This window comes from Gossypium raimondii, chromosome 12, assembly GCF_025698545.1.
Source record: "Gossypium raimondii isolate GPD5lz chromosome 12, ASM2569854v1, whole genome shotgun sequence".
NCBI classification, from domain to species: domain Eukaryota; kingdom Viridiplantae; phylum Streptophyta; class Magnoliopsida; order Malvales; family Malvaceae; genus Gossypium; species Gossypium raimondii.
The window spans coordinates 40104686-40115966 of NC_068576.1; the positions used below are offsets into that span (position 1 = coordinate 40104686).

General features: G+C 35.9%; 2 protein-coding genes across 2 annotated transcripts; one reads left to right on the plus strand and one right to left on the minus strand.

Moving 5' to 3' along the window:
• Nucleotides 1–721: 721 nt before the first annotated feature.
• On the plus strand, nucleotides 722–2746 carry LOC105764101 (probable pectinesterase/pectinesterase inhibitor 7). Its single transcript, XM_012582571.2, has 2 exons — nucleotides 722–1775; nucleotides 1866–2746. The coding sequence occupies exons 1-2, from the start codon at nucleotides 770–772 to the stop codon at nucleotides 2558–2560; spliced, it is 1701 nt and encodes a 566-aa protein (XP_012438025.1). The 5' UTR covers nucleotides 722–769; the 3' UTR covers nucleotides 2561–2746.
• Nucleotides 2747–4099: 1353 nt separating this feature from the next.
• Nucleotides 4100–4651, minus strand: LOC105762173 (pectinesterase inhibitor). The gene has a single exon (XM_012580072.1). It carries the CDS (start codon nucleotides 4649–4651, stop codon nucleotides 4100–4102), a length of 552 nt encoding a protein of 183 aa, XP_012435526.1.
• Nucleotides 4652–11281: the final 6630 nt, after the last annotated feature.

Consider the following 11281-nt stretch of genomic DNA (forward strand, 5'->3'; position numbering starts at 1 on the left):
TAAATAATTCGATACTTTGAAAATTATTCATCATAGGTTGATTTAATTAATTTATGTATATACGATATAAATTATGAAAATATAAAAAAGTCTTCAAAAATAATATTTATTATTTAAATTATATACAAATTTATGTAAAAAATAAAACTTTAGTAGTAATAGTAAGTTTAATTTGCTTGGATACACAGCAAAAGGGTTCGGCAGCGAAAAACCTAAGAATCTACATCTACAAATGTTACAAAGTGCCGTTAGGTTAATAATTAGGTGGAGTTGTTTCATTTTGTATAATTTATGTATATTTAATTTTTTTTATTTTAAAGGAAAATATATAAATAAAATTATAAAAGATAATTATCAAGCCATAAACATTTCACACGACCTTGTATATGCGCCACCTATAAAAGATTCCAATGGGAAATTAGGCAAAATTAGGAGATTTCATGATAATTAAAACTATTTTGGTAGTAGGTAAGCCGTATATATGTTGAAAAATTTTCTGAACAGCTAGCTCGGCTAGTTGGTTTCCCAGTTCATGTGGGATATTATATAATTTGCAATTCATCGAGATGAATGACGCGTTTTTAATCAAATATTTGCAGTTGACTTGACTCCAATTTATTAATAAATGTATGGTCTACCTCTGCAATTCTCTAAAAGTAAAAGACAAATACGACTTTGTATACTTTTTCTTCACTCTCTATATATAGACCTAATGCTCCAATACATATCTTCCAAATCAGCTTAGCATAATCTTCTTTTGTTACAAGCAATGGCTTCGAAGCTGACATGCTCTATTTTAATGATATGTCACCTTGTTCTTCTTCCTTTGTTCATATATCCTTCCTTTGCAGATAGTCTCCCATCGGATCCGGTCTCCCCCGGATCCGTTTGCAAGTCCACCCCAGACCCTTCTTATTGCAGATCCGTGTTACCAAATCAAACCACCAATGTGTACAACTATGGGCGTTTCTCTGTTCGTAAGTCTCTGTCGCAATCCAGGAAATTCGTTAACTTGGTCGAGAAGTACTTACGGAAGTACCGCCAATCGGTATCCGTGTCCGCCATTCGTGCTTTGGAGGATTGCCGGTTTCTAGCTGACCTCAACATGGATTTCTTGTTGAGCTCTTTTAAGACCGTGAATGCCACTAGTTCAACTCTGTCCAATGTCGAAGCTGACGACGTACAAACTTTTTTGAGTGCTATTTTAACTAATCAGCAGACCTGTTTGGACGGCTTACAATCAACTTCTTCAGCTTGGAGCATAAGGAATGGCATCTCGGTTCCTCTCACAAATGACACAAAGCTTTACAGTGTTTCGTTGGCTCTTTTTACTAGAGGATGGGTTCCTAAGAGGAAGAAGAAGGCTACGTGGCAGCCTAGTAGCAGCAAGCAACTAGGCTTTAAACATGGGCGTTTGCTTATGAGAATGTCGAGCCGAGCACGCTCGATTTATGAGACTGTAAGCCGAAGAAAGCTTCTTCAAACGAACAACACTGATGAAGAGGTCTTGGTGAGTGATATTGTGACGGTGAGTCAGGATGGTAGTGGGAATTTCACTACCATCAATGATGCTATATCTGCGGCTCCAAATAACACCAATGGTGCAAATGGTTACTTTGTAATTTACATCACTGCTGGTGTCTATCAAGAGTACGTTTCAATTGCTAAGAACAAAAAGTACTTGATGATGATTGGTGATGGTATCAATCAGACAATCATCACTGGAAACCGTAGTGTTGTCGACGGATGGACAACATTTAATTCTGCAACTTTTGGTAAGTTTCAATTTTCAATTAGATTAACTACATGTGAACCTGTATAAATAAAAATGAGCTTAACCTGACATATTTTATTCATTATTACAGCTGTGGTGGCTCCAAACTTTGTTGCGATAAACATGACATTTCAGAACACAGCTGGGGCAATCAAGCACCAAGCAGTCGCACTTAGAAATGGAGCCGATTTATCAGCATTTTATAGCTGTAGTTTTGAAGGATATCAAGATACGCTATACACTCATTCCTTAAGGCAGTTCTACAGAGATTGTGATATCTACGGCACCGTTGATTTCATATTTGGAAATGCCGCGGTAGTTCTTCAGAACTGCAACATATACCCTCGACAACCAATGAGCGGTCAATTCAATGCCATCACAGCACAAGGCCGTACTGATCCTAACCAAAACACAGGCATATCGATTCATGACTGCAATATCATGCCCGCTGATGATCTAGCCTCTAGCAATACCACATTCAAAACGTATTTGGGGAGACCATGGAAGGAGTATTCGAGGACTGTATACATGCAGAATTTCATGGGCAGTTTGATAGATCCTGCTGGTTGGAGAGAATGGAACGGGGATTTTGCACTTAGTACATTGTACTATGCCGAGTACGACAATAGTGGACCGGGTTCGAACACTTCGAGTCGGGTCACATGGTCTGGTTATCATACGATTAATGCTACTGATGCTGCTAATTTTACAGTGTCGGGATTCTTGTTGGGAAACGATTGGTTACCGAATACGGGAGTGCCTTACACCGCAAGCTTACTAGCATGAGCAACTAATTGGCAAATGAAAAATTCGTTCTTTTTTTTTTTTTAAATTGATTTTTAGATTATATAATAAATGTAAACTTAAGCATGCAATATCCTCGTAAGTGTAATGTTTACAGCTTACGTTAACTGATACCAATAATTTCAAATTTTAAAAGAGAACAAGACTGCTATAAGTCTATTTCGATCACCTATTGGTTCTTTATCCAATTCAATCATGTATAAGTTAGTTATAACTGTCATCTTGGTCAGTTGGTGGACTAAACTTTTTATAGGACATCTTGAACTAAACTTCGTAACAATAAATAATTGGTTATCTTACTTTGAAAGGGACAAATATCATTACGAAACAACTTTTTCTATTTGAAGTCAATTAAAAAAGAGAGGACACTAATGGTCACTTTTGTTTACCTCAGGTTACATTTTAGTCATTTTTGTTTAAAATATTATATTTTAGTTACTTACGTTATCGTGTTGTAACGTTTTAGTCCACTGAGCCGTTAATTGTCATTAACGATGTAATGATAAGCTGACGTGGCACGTTAAATCATCATTTCAAACAATAATTTTAATTTAAATTATACAATCGGTCCCTATATTTTTTTTGTTTTGAGCAATTTAATTTTTTTTTATGTTCTTTAAACTTTCCCCTTTTTTTTTCATTCTCTTCTGTTTCTCCCTCTGTTTTTCTACCTTCTCTATTTATTTTATCATATCAGGAAGTCGAATTGGCAGTGAAGAAAAAAGCAGGAAGTCGAAAGCTATCATTGCCTATAACCAAAACCCATACCATGCTTCTTTCTTCACTGCCAATTCGACTTCTTGATATGTTAAAAGAAATTGAGAAGGTAGAAAAATAGAAGGAGAAGCAAAAGAGAATGGAAAATAAAGAAAAAAAAAAGGAAAGTTAAAATATTATAAAAGGAAAAAATTAAATTGGTCAAAACGAAAAAAGAATATGGGGACCAATTGTATAATTTAACCTAAAAATTTTGTTTGAAATAATGATTTAACGTGTCACGTCAGCTTACCATTACATCGTTAACTGCAATTAACAACTCAATGACTAAAATGTTACAACACGATAACGTAAATGATTAAAACGTAACATTTCAAATATAAGTAATTAAAAAATAACCTGGGAGAAACAAAAGTGAACATAATTGCAGTTTACCCAAAAAGAAATTGTACATAATCATAACCTTTTTTGGTATCCAAAAATAATAGATTAATATTAAACATCATTTTCAAAAAAAAAATCACATTTCATATTTAAAAATCATTCGAGTTGAGTTTGAATAGGATCGAATTGAATAGAATAAAATAAAATTTTATATTTTGATGTTTTAGAATTAAATTTAAATAAAAAGTAGTGATTTTATATGAAAAATTAAATGATCGGTTCAAATCGATCCAAACTATCGGGTTCTTGTTCTTGGACAAGTCCGCCTCTCATTTCCAACAATTACATAGCACAACAGCTTGTTCTATAATTAGGAATAATTAAATTATAGTAGGTAATGAAGCTAAGCGGGGCACATGATTATTTTGGAGCCAAAATATTGGCAATGTCGTAGGCATTGCTGACTAGTTGGCGAAAGTGATTAGTCTTTTCATACAGTTCCTTGTCTTTTCCTGCTTTTTGATTCAGCACGGAGATGCAGGTGTCGGCATCGTCTATGGCGCTTTCCAACTCGATTTTCACTTGTTTGAAATCCCTCGACAGTGTGACTGCCAGCGCATCGTCAAGCTCCTGCATTGCGTCGTCGAAATTTTCCGAGCAATCTTCAAAGTTCTGCTCCGTTGTAGGTTCCAAAATTTTACCGTCAAGGAGCTGCTTCTTGATGTAGACGGAAGCGTTGACGCCATGGTTGGAAGCAACGTTGATAGCTATCAATGCGAGGGCGGCTACATCTTTTGCGTCTTGGGTGGCATGTTCGGCCCCAAGGCTTGAGGTGCAAAGATCCTTGTTCTTTACCTTTTGACAGGTTTCGGTGAGTAAGGGATTGGTAACAGCAGTATTTATAATGGGGAAGAAAGAGAGGGAAATGAAGAAAGATAAAGCCAATGCAACGTTCTTTGCGATAGGCTTCATTGTTTTCTCCTTTAGTTTCTTGAAAAAAATTTCTCCTTCTGGATTCAAAAGCTAAAGGAATTTGTGATCTTATACCTTTTGCATGAAACTCGTTATTCAAAGAAGAATTTTTTTAACGACTGCTTTTGAAGAATCCATAGATAAATGCGCTTAGCCATTCACAATGACCGCTAAAAATAGTGGAAGATTTTGAGAGCTAACCCAGTCCCCAATCATACCTTTTTAATTCACAGCCATTACTTTTGGGCTCCCTCTTGAGTGACATTGCTTGTTGTTAGGTTGAAGTTTATCATAATTCCAATGCCATAGGCCCCTCCAAACCCGAGCCATCCAATTCCACTCCGATCTTTTAGGAAGTATGTGGTCTTAAAAAACAATAACTAGTTTTTGTTTTCATATTTGGATTGATGCGTAGGATTCAATTAAATAAATTTTTAAAAATTAAAAAAATAAACATGATTCAATCAATTTTTTAGTTTGGTTCAATTTGTTCGTACTAATTCTTGGGTCAACAGCAGGGGCGAAGCCAAAAAAAAAATTAGGAGGGTCAAAATGAAATTTTAATTTTTAATAGTATATATCCTTATAATTTTTAAAGGATTAAATTAAATTTTCATAATTTTAGGGAGCCAAAGTGTAATTTTACCTTTACTAATTTAAAATTTTAAAATTTTCTAAAGGGCCAAAACAACAATTTTCTATTCCTGCCAACCCCCCGGATTCGCCTCTGGTCAACGGCTCTGATGCTTCCCTCTGGATTAGTACCCCGTTCAGTTCTCAATCCAGTCGATCCGGTTCAAACAATCACGACTCTAAGTCTCTATACACTTCGTGCATTTAGAATTTAATTGGTGAATTTCGAGTATCAACTTTAACATCCAAACAGAATCCCGAACTCAACAAAGTTGGTGAATTTCTTTTGTTAGTTAAATGACATGGACCTAGTAGACTCATTTTTATATTTAGCTATGTTTAGGATGTTGATTTTGGAAGTTGATAAATGTATATATACTTATCAGGTATATATAATAGTTTGCATGAAAGTGTCATACAAATGGTTAGTGTTTTGTTGATAATGGCATGATTTGATAGTGGTGGAATGCTTACAAAACATATGAAATTGTATTTGAGATGTGGAATAGTATGAATCATGGTAGTAGATAATTTATGCTTGATTGGTGATTTTGGTAAGTGAAAATGATATGTTGATGAATGGTTGAATGTTGAAATTGGTAGTAAGGATGAATATGATCCTTTGAATATGTTTTGGGTATGTTTGGTACATAAAAAGATAGTTAATTTAAGCATAAGTGATGGAAATATGTCGTGGCTTAGCATTAGGTGCCATTTGGTGCATTTTTAGCCAAAATAGTATGTCACGTCACAACGAGTTAATTTTAGAGTGTACGTAGGCTCGTATAAGTCTCAGGAAAGGTTGTATATCATGCTTATGAATTGATATATTTATGTTTGCTTGAATTATGCTATGATTTAAATGTTTTGCATTGGTAGTTGCTCCAGCAACAAATGTGACATCCTGTTACTCAGACTCGGCGAGTAGGTTAGGTAAATGGGTGTTATAGGTTAAGTTTGTAAAGACTATAAATACTACTTTGTAAGATTTTAATGGTCACTAAACTAACTATAAATACGACAAAGGCAAGCACACCTATCGAACAATAGTATAGCTATGGTGAGTAAGGAATATCATATCCACGAGGATTAAAATTACTAGTAATTATCGTTTTTATATTATTTAGCTGACAAATTAGAGTGATTGTGTTTAATCTAAAATTACTAAACTAATTTATCTAAGAATGCAACAAAGAATAAATCAAGGAAATAATCGAATAATAACCAGTGAGATAGATAATACCCAAGAAAGAATCCACCTAGACTTTACCTTTTATTATGAATCTAAATTAAATGACTTATTCACTTGTGTCTTGATCCATAGAAATCCTTAAATTATGTTAGTATCTCTTTCGAGAGTAAGAACAACTGACTCTAGGTCGATTAATTGAAATCTCTTTCTACTTAAAACCCCCATTTTCGCATTAAATTAATATATGGATTCCCCTATTAGATTTGACTCTAATCCAGTAGATTTATGTCATCCTATTTCTAGGATTGCATGCAACTCTACTCAATTATGCTAGATCTGCTCTTAAACAGGGACTTTTGCTCCAATGAAATAAGCACATTAAGCATGAGTTAATATCCCGAAAATATTAAAACAAGAAATAAACATACATAATTGAGAACAAGAATCAAGTATTTATCATGTAAATCAGAAATCAAATAATAAGATTCATCATAGGTTTCATCCTCCCTAGGTATCTAGGGAATTTAGTTCATAATCCTGAATACAAACATTTCAAAGTTAGGATAACTACAAGACATAAAGAAACTCAATAAAACTTCGAAAGAAATTAAATTGAGATATTTGATCTTGAGGGAGATCTGCTTCTGAGTTGATTTTGATGGCGTTCTTTGAGTGTTTTCTTCGATCTTCTCTGATTGCCCCATTATGTCTTCTTCTAATTGGTATTTATAGACTTTAGAATGCTCAGAAAGCCTAAAATTTGGGTTTTCCTACATATTTGGGAAGCAGGGTACAATATCAACACAGGTTGGCACATGGGTGTATGGCCAGCCCATGTGGCTCACATAGGCGTGTGCCCAGACCGTGTGGAAATTCTCAGGCCATGTGGATCCTGAAAATAACTCTTTTTGTCTGATTTTGGCTCGTTTTTCACTCATTTCACTCCCAAATGCTCTTCTAAGTATAGAAACATGAATTTAAAGGATTAGGAGCATCAAATTCACTAATTTGCATAATTAATGATCCAAAAATGCATTAAGAATAGGATTAAAATATGTTATTTTATAGCTTATCAAATATCCCCACACTTAAGCATTTGTTTGTCCTCAAGTAAAATCCTCAACTCTTATTAAGAATTAATCTTTCTCGACTTGTAATTCCCATAAATAATGTCTCAAAATAATTTACAAATAATCATGCATTGACAATTCAACTAAAAGAGCACTAAAGTCTCAAACAATCCAAGCTAACATTTTTAAACACGAAAACATAGGTGTCTCCCCTTATTTAAGTAGTTACCTTTAATTCAAAATTAATAAGAATTGACATCCTGACTAAAGATTCACTCAAGCACTTAAAGTGTTTAAGGTTCAATAATAAGCACTCAATAGTCAAACAAGAAAGGTTATTACTATAAGCTTGAATGAAAATCAAATCTCCACCACTATAAAATGAGATGATACACAAATCAAAAGTCTTTAAGAGGTTGTAATGGGGCTTAGGTTAAGGGTGTGGAGAAAGGCCGAAAAAGATGGTTAAAATCAAGATTGAATTGATAAATTACCAAACTAGAAAAATAACAAATGTTGAATTAAAACCAAGTGCATAAATCAAGAACTATTCAAGAATAAGAAAACGAGCTTCTTCTCAAAATATGAATTTAACTGTTTAAGCTTAATCATAGAACTAAATAATAATCAATATGTCTTCAAGTTTAAATCAACCAATACATAATTATCGACAAATTAATCTAAAACATATCAACAAAAATTCCAAATCGACAAAAATTCATTCTAATGGAATTATGAGAAAATTACTTAAATACAATACATAATTCAGGATTTTCTAATAATTATATAAATAACCTCCCACACTTAAGATGTACATTGTCCTCAATGTACAAACAAATATAATCACATGATAAGTATAATATCATAAGAGAGGGAGAAAACTGAAACTGCTCTGAATATTGGATGAAATTGCCAGAATGGTGAAAAGTGGAATTGTAGACAAATCTAGATGTAGTGCATGATTCCGAGCAAACTAATAAGAAAATAAAGACAAATAGTGAAGAAGATTAAAAGGTTACTAACTCGATTAAAACTAACCATAAAGATAAAAATATAGTTCAAAATATAAGAAACAAAATAAGTCTAAGAAAATAATAACAAGAACTAAACATAACAATAAGCATAAACATAAAATAAAAAGAAAAATAAAACAAATAAACTTAATGGTCTTCATCGTCAGAGGCGTCAGTGTCATGAGTCGTTGGTGCTGACGAGGAGATATGGAGATGCTGACAGATCTACTACAATGTCGTGTCAATACTATCAAACCTCTAAAAGTAGTACTGCTCGAAGCGAGTGAATCGCTCGGAGAGGTCCTCTAAAGTGGCAGCAGAAGAAACAGGACGGTGACTCAAAAGTGGAGGATGAGGTGGGTCCTCGTGATGGAAAGGGACATCATCAGTGAAGTCCTTGGACTCATCTTGAGGATCAGAACGAGATAATCGGTACTGAGGAGGATCCACTCCACGAAGTCACTTGATCATCCTGTCATGCTCGATATTCTCTGTAGGGACATCTGGCCGGTGAGTGTAAGCAAGGAGGACTGCTCCGATGTGTCAAGGAGGTCGAAGTGTCGAGCGAGGCGAGTCACATAAGGGCCTAAACAGATAGGTCCCTTCCTGTTGCGATCTGTCTGATGGCGGAAAGCGAGGGCGATGAAGTAGGCTAAATCAAAAATATGCCCTGTGGTCATGCTCCATAAAAAATATGCATCGATGGTACTGATGACTTCGGTGCTCTCTTTCCTACCGGTCAAAGTGTGAGCCAATAGGGCATGAATATACCGTAAGGTCGAAGGAAAAGAAATCACCTTCGAGACACTCGCGTCATAAAGTGTTGTACTCGTCATAAGATTTACCCAACAAAGAGATGGCGAGTAGTGGACGTGCCGATGTAGGCGTAGAAAGTTCTCAGCACTCATAAACTCTTCAGTGTACAGTCCTAAAGCAATGCCGAACTCAGGGACACTCATATGACGCGCCAGACCACCGAGTCTGAAAGTGGTGGTGTTCGACTCGTCATGAGTCGTCATCTCATGCTGTAGTGTAAATGTAAAGTAGAACTCTAAAGTCATCTTCATGTATATGGGCTCGATGATGGAGAAAAATCGGTCTCACGGGGCTGTAACAATAAATACTCAAACATGATCAGCTAACTAGACCTGCTCCAAAGCTGCCCAACCAATACAGCAGCCTAAACAGAGTGGTCACAATTGAAGTAGCTGAATAAGTCCTACTGGGACCCATAGAAAATCAGATATAGGGGTGGCGAGCCTCAGCAGAAGTGCTCGAGGAGGAGGTCGCGTCAGGGGTCTTCCACTTTTTCGAAGCAGGGACGGCGACCTTAGACTTGCTGCGAGTGTTCGTCATTGTGTGCCTAGAAAAAATTCATTAATAAATAAAGCATCACCAAATATGCAAGCAAAGGCTAAGAAGGCAAGATCCAAGTAGTCAAAATAGAAATTTACTCCTAAAACAATATGTTCGAATACCCAATCATGTAAAAACCCATAAATTTAAGCTATTATGAATCAAAGTAATGAAAACAATCAGGAAGGAATAATAAATAAAAATAATCGAATTAGAACCAAATGAAAAATAATGACATACTTAAAATAAGAATAATAATAAGAATAATATGAAAAGTAATAAAATAATAAAATATATAGTAACTTAAACAGATCGACCACATTAGAAATAAAAGCAATAAACAATATTATAAACAAAAATTGAAGGGAGCAGTTAAGAAAAACATAAGCAAACTATAAAAACAAAAATACTGAATGGAATAAATAAGTTACAAAAAAAGAAGCAGAATAATAAAAGAAAATAAGTTAAGAAAGAAACTAAAGAAAATAATAATAATAATAATAATAATAATAAACTAAAAATGAAGAAATACGGAGGACCGACAATGGGTGGTGGTTGGAGTTGAGGGTTGGCGGTTGATGCTAGGTGAGGCGCGAGGAAGGAGCTGGGGCGAGGCTCATGGCACGGAGGTGGGTTGGGGTTGTGGTTGTAGTGGGCTGTCGATAGGGGAAGAGAAAGGAAGAAGGCTTGACGAGGGGGGTGAGAAAGGCGTGCGAGGGGAGTGGGGTTTTGGTCAAATGTTGGTCGACGAGGGAAGGGAGAAGAAGAAAGGAGAAAAGAGGGAGAAGGTGTAGGGGTAGGGGTGGTGGCTATGAGGGGGAGGTGTACACTGGGTGTGGTCATGATGATGGAAAAAGCCGAGTAAGGGGAAGGAGAAGGAGAAGGGCCAGGGGGAAGCGACGAGGTGAGATGGGCGAAGAGTGTCGGTGGCCAGAAGGGACTGGTTGTGGGTGAACGGCAACTAGGTTGTTGGGAGTTTCAAGAAGAATACAAATAAAAAAAAAAGAAATGGACTAAGGTTTTAAGCGGTGTGTGATAAAGATTTTCAACCCAGTTTGCACACGACCTTGGACACGCCCGTGTGGCTCGACCGTGTCTCGCACACGGCTGTGTGCCTTGCCCGTGTAACTCTTTGACTTGATTTAAAATAAAAAATTAGCTTCAAGGTTCACACGGCCTAGGACACGCCCGTGTGTCCTGGTCGTATGAGCCACACGGTCATGTGGACTATTTCAAGCTGTGTAACCTTTGAATTTTAGAAAATTTAAGTCCCAGAATCCATACAGCCCAGGACATGCTAGTGTGTCCAGGCCATGTGGGTCACATGGCCAAGTCGCCAGGCCATGTAATTCACTGTCGATCCTCT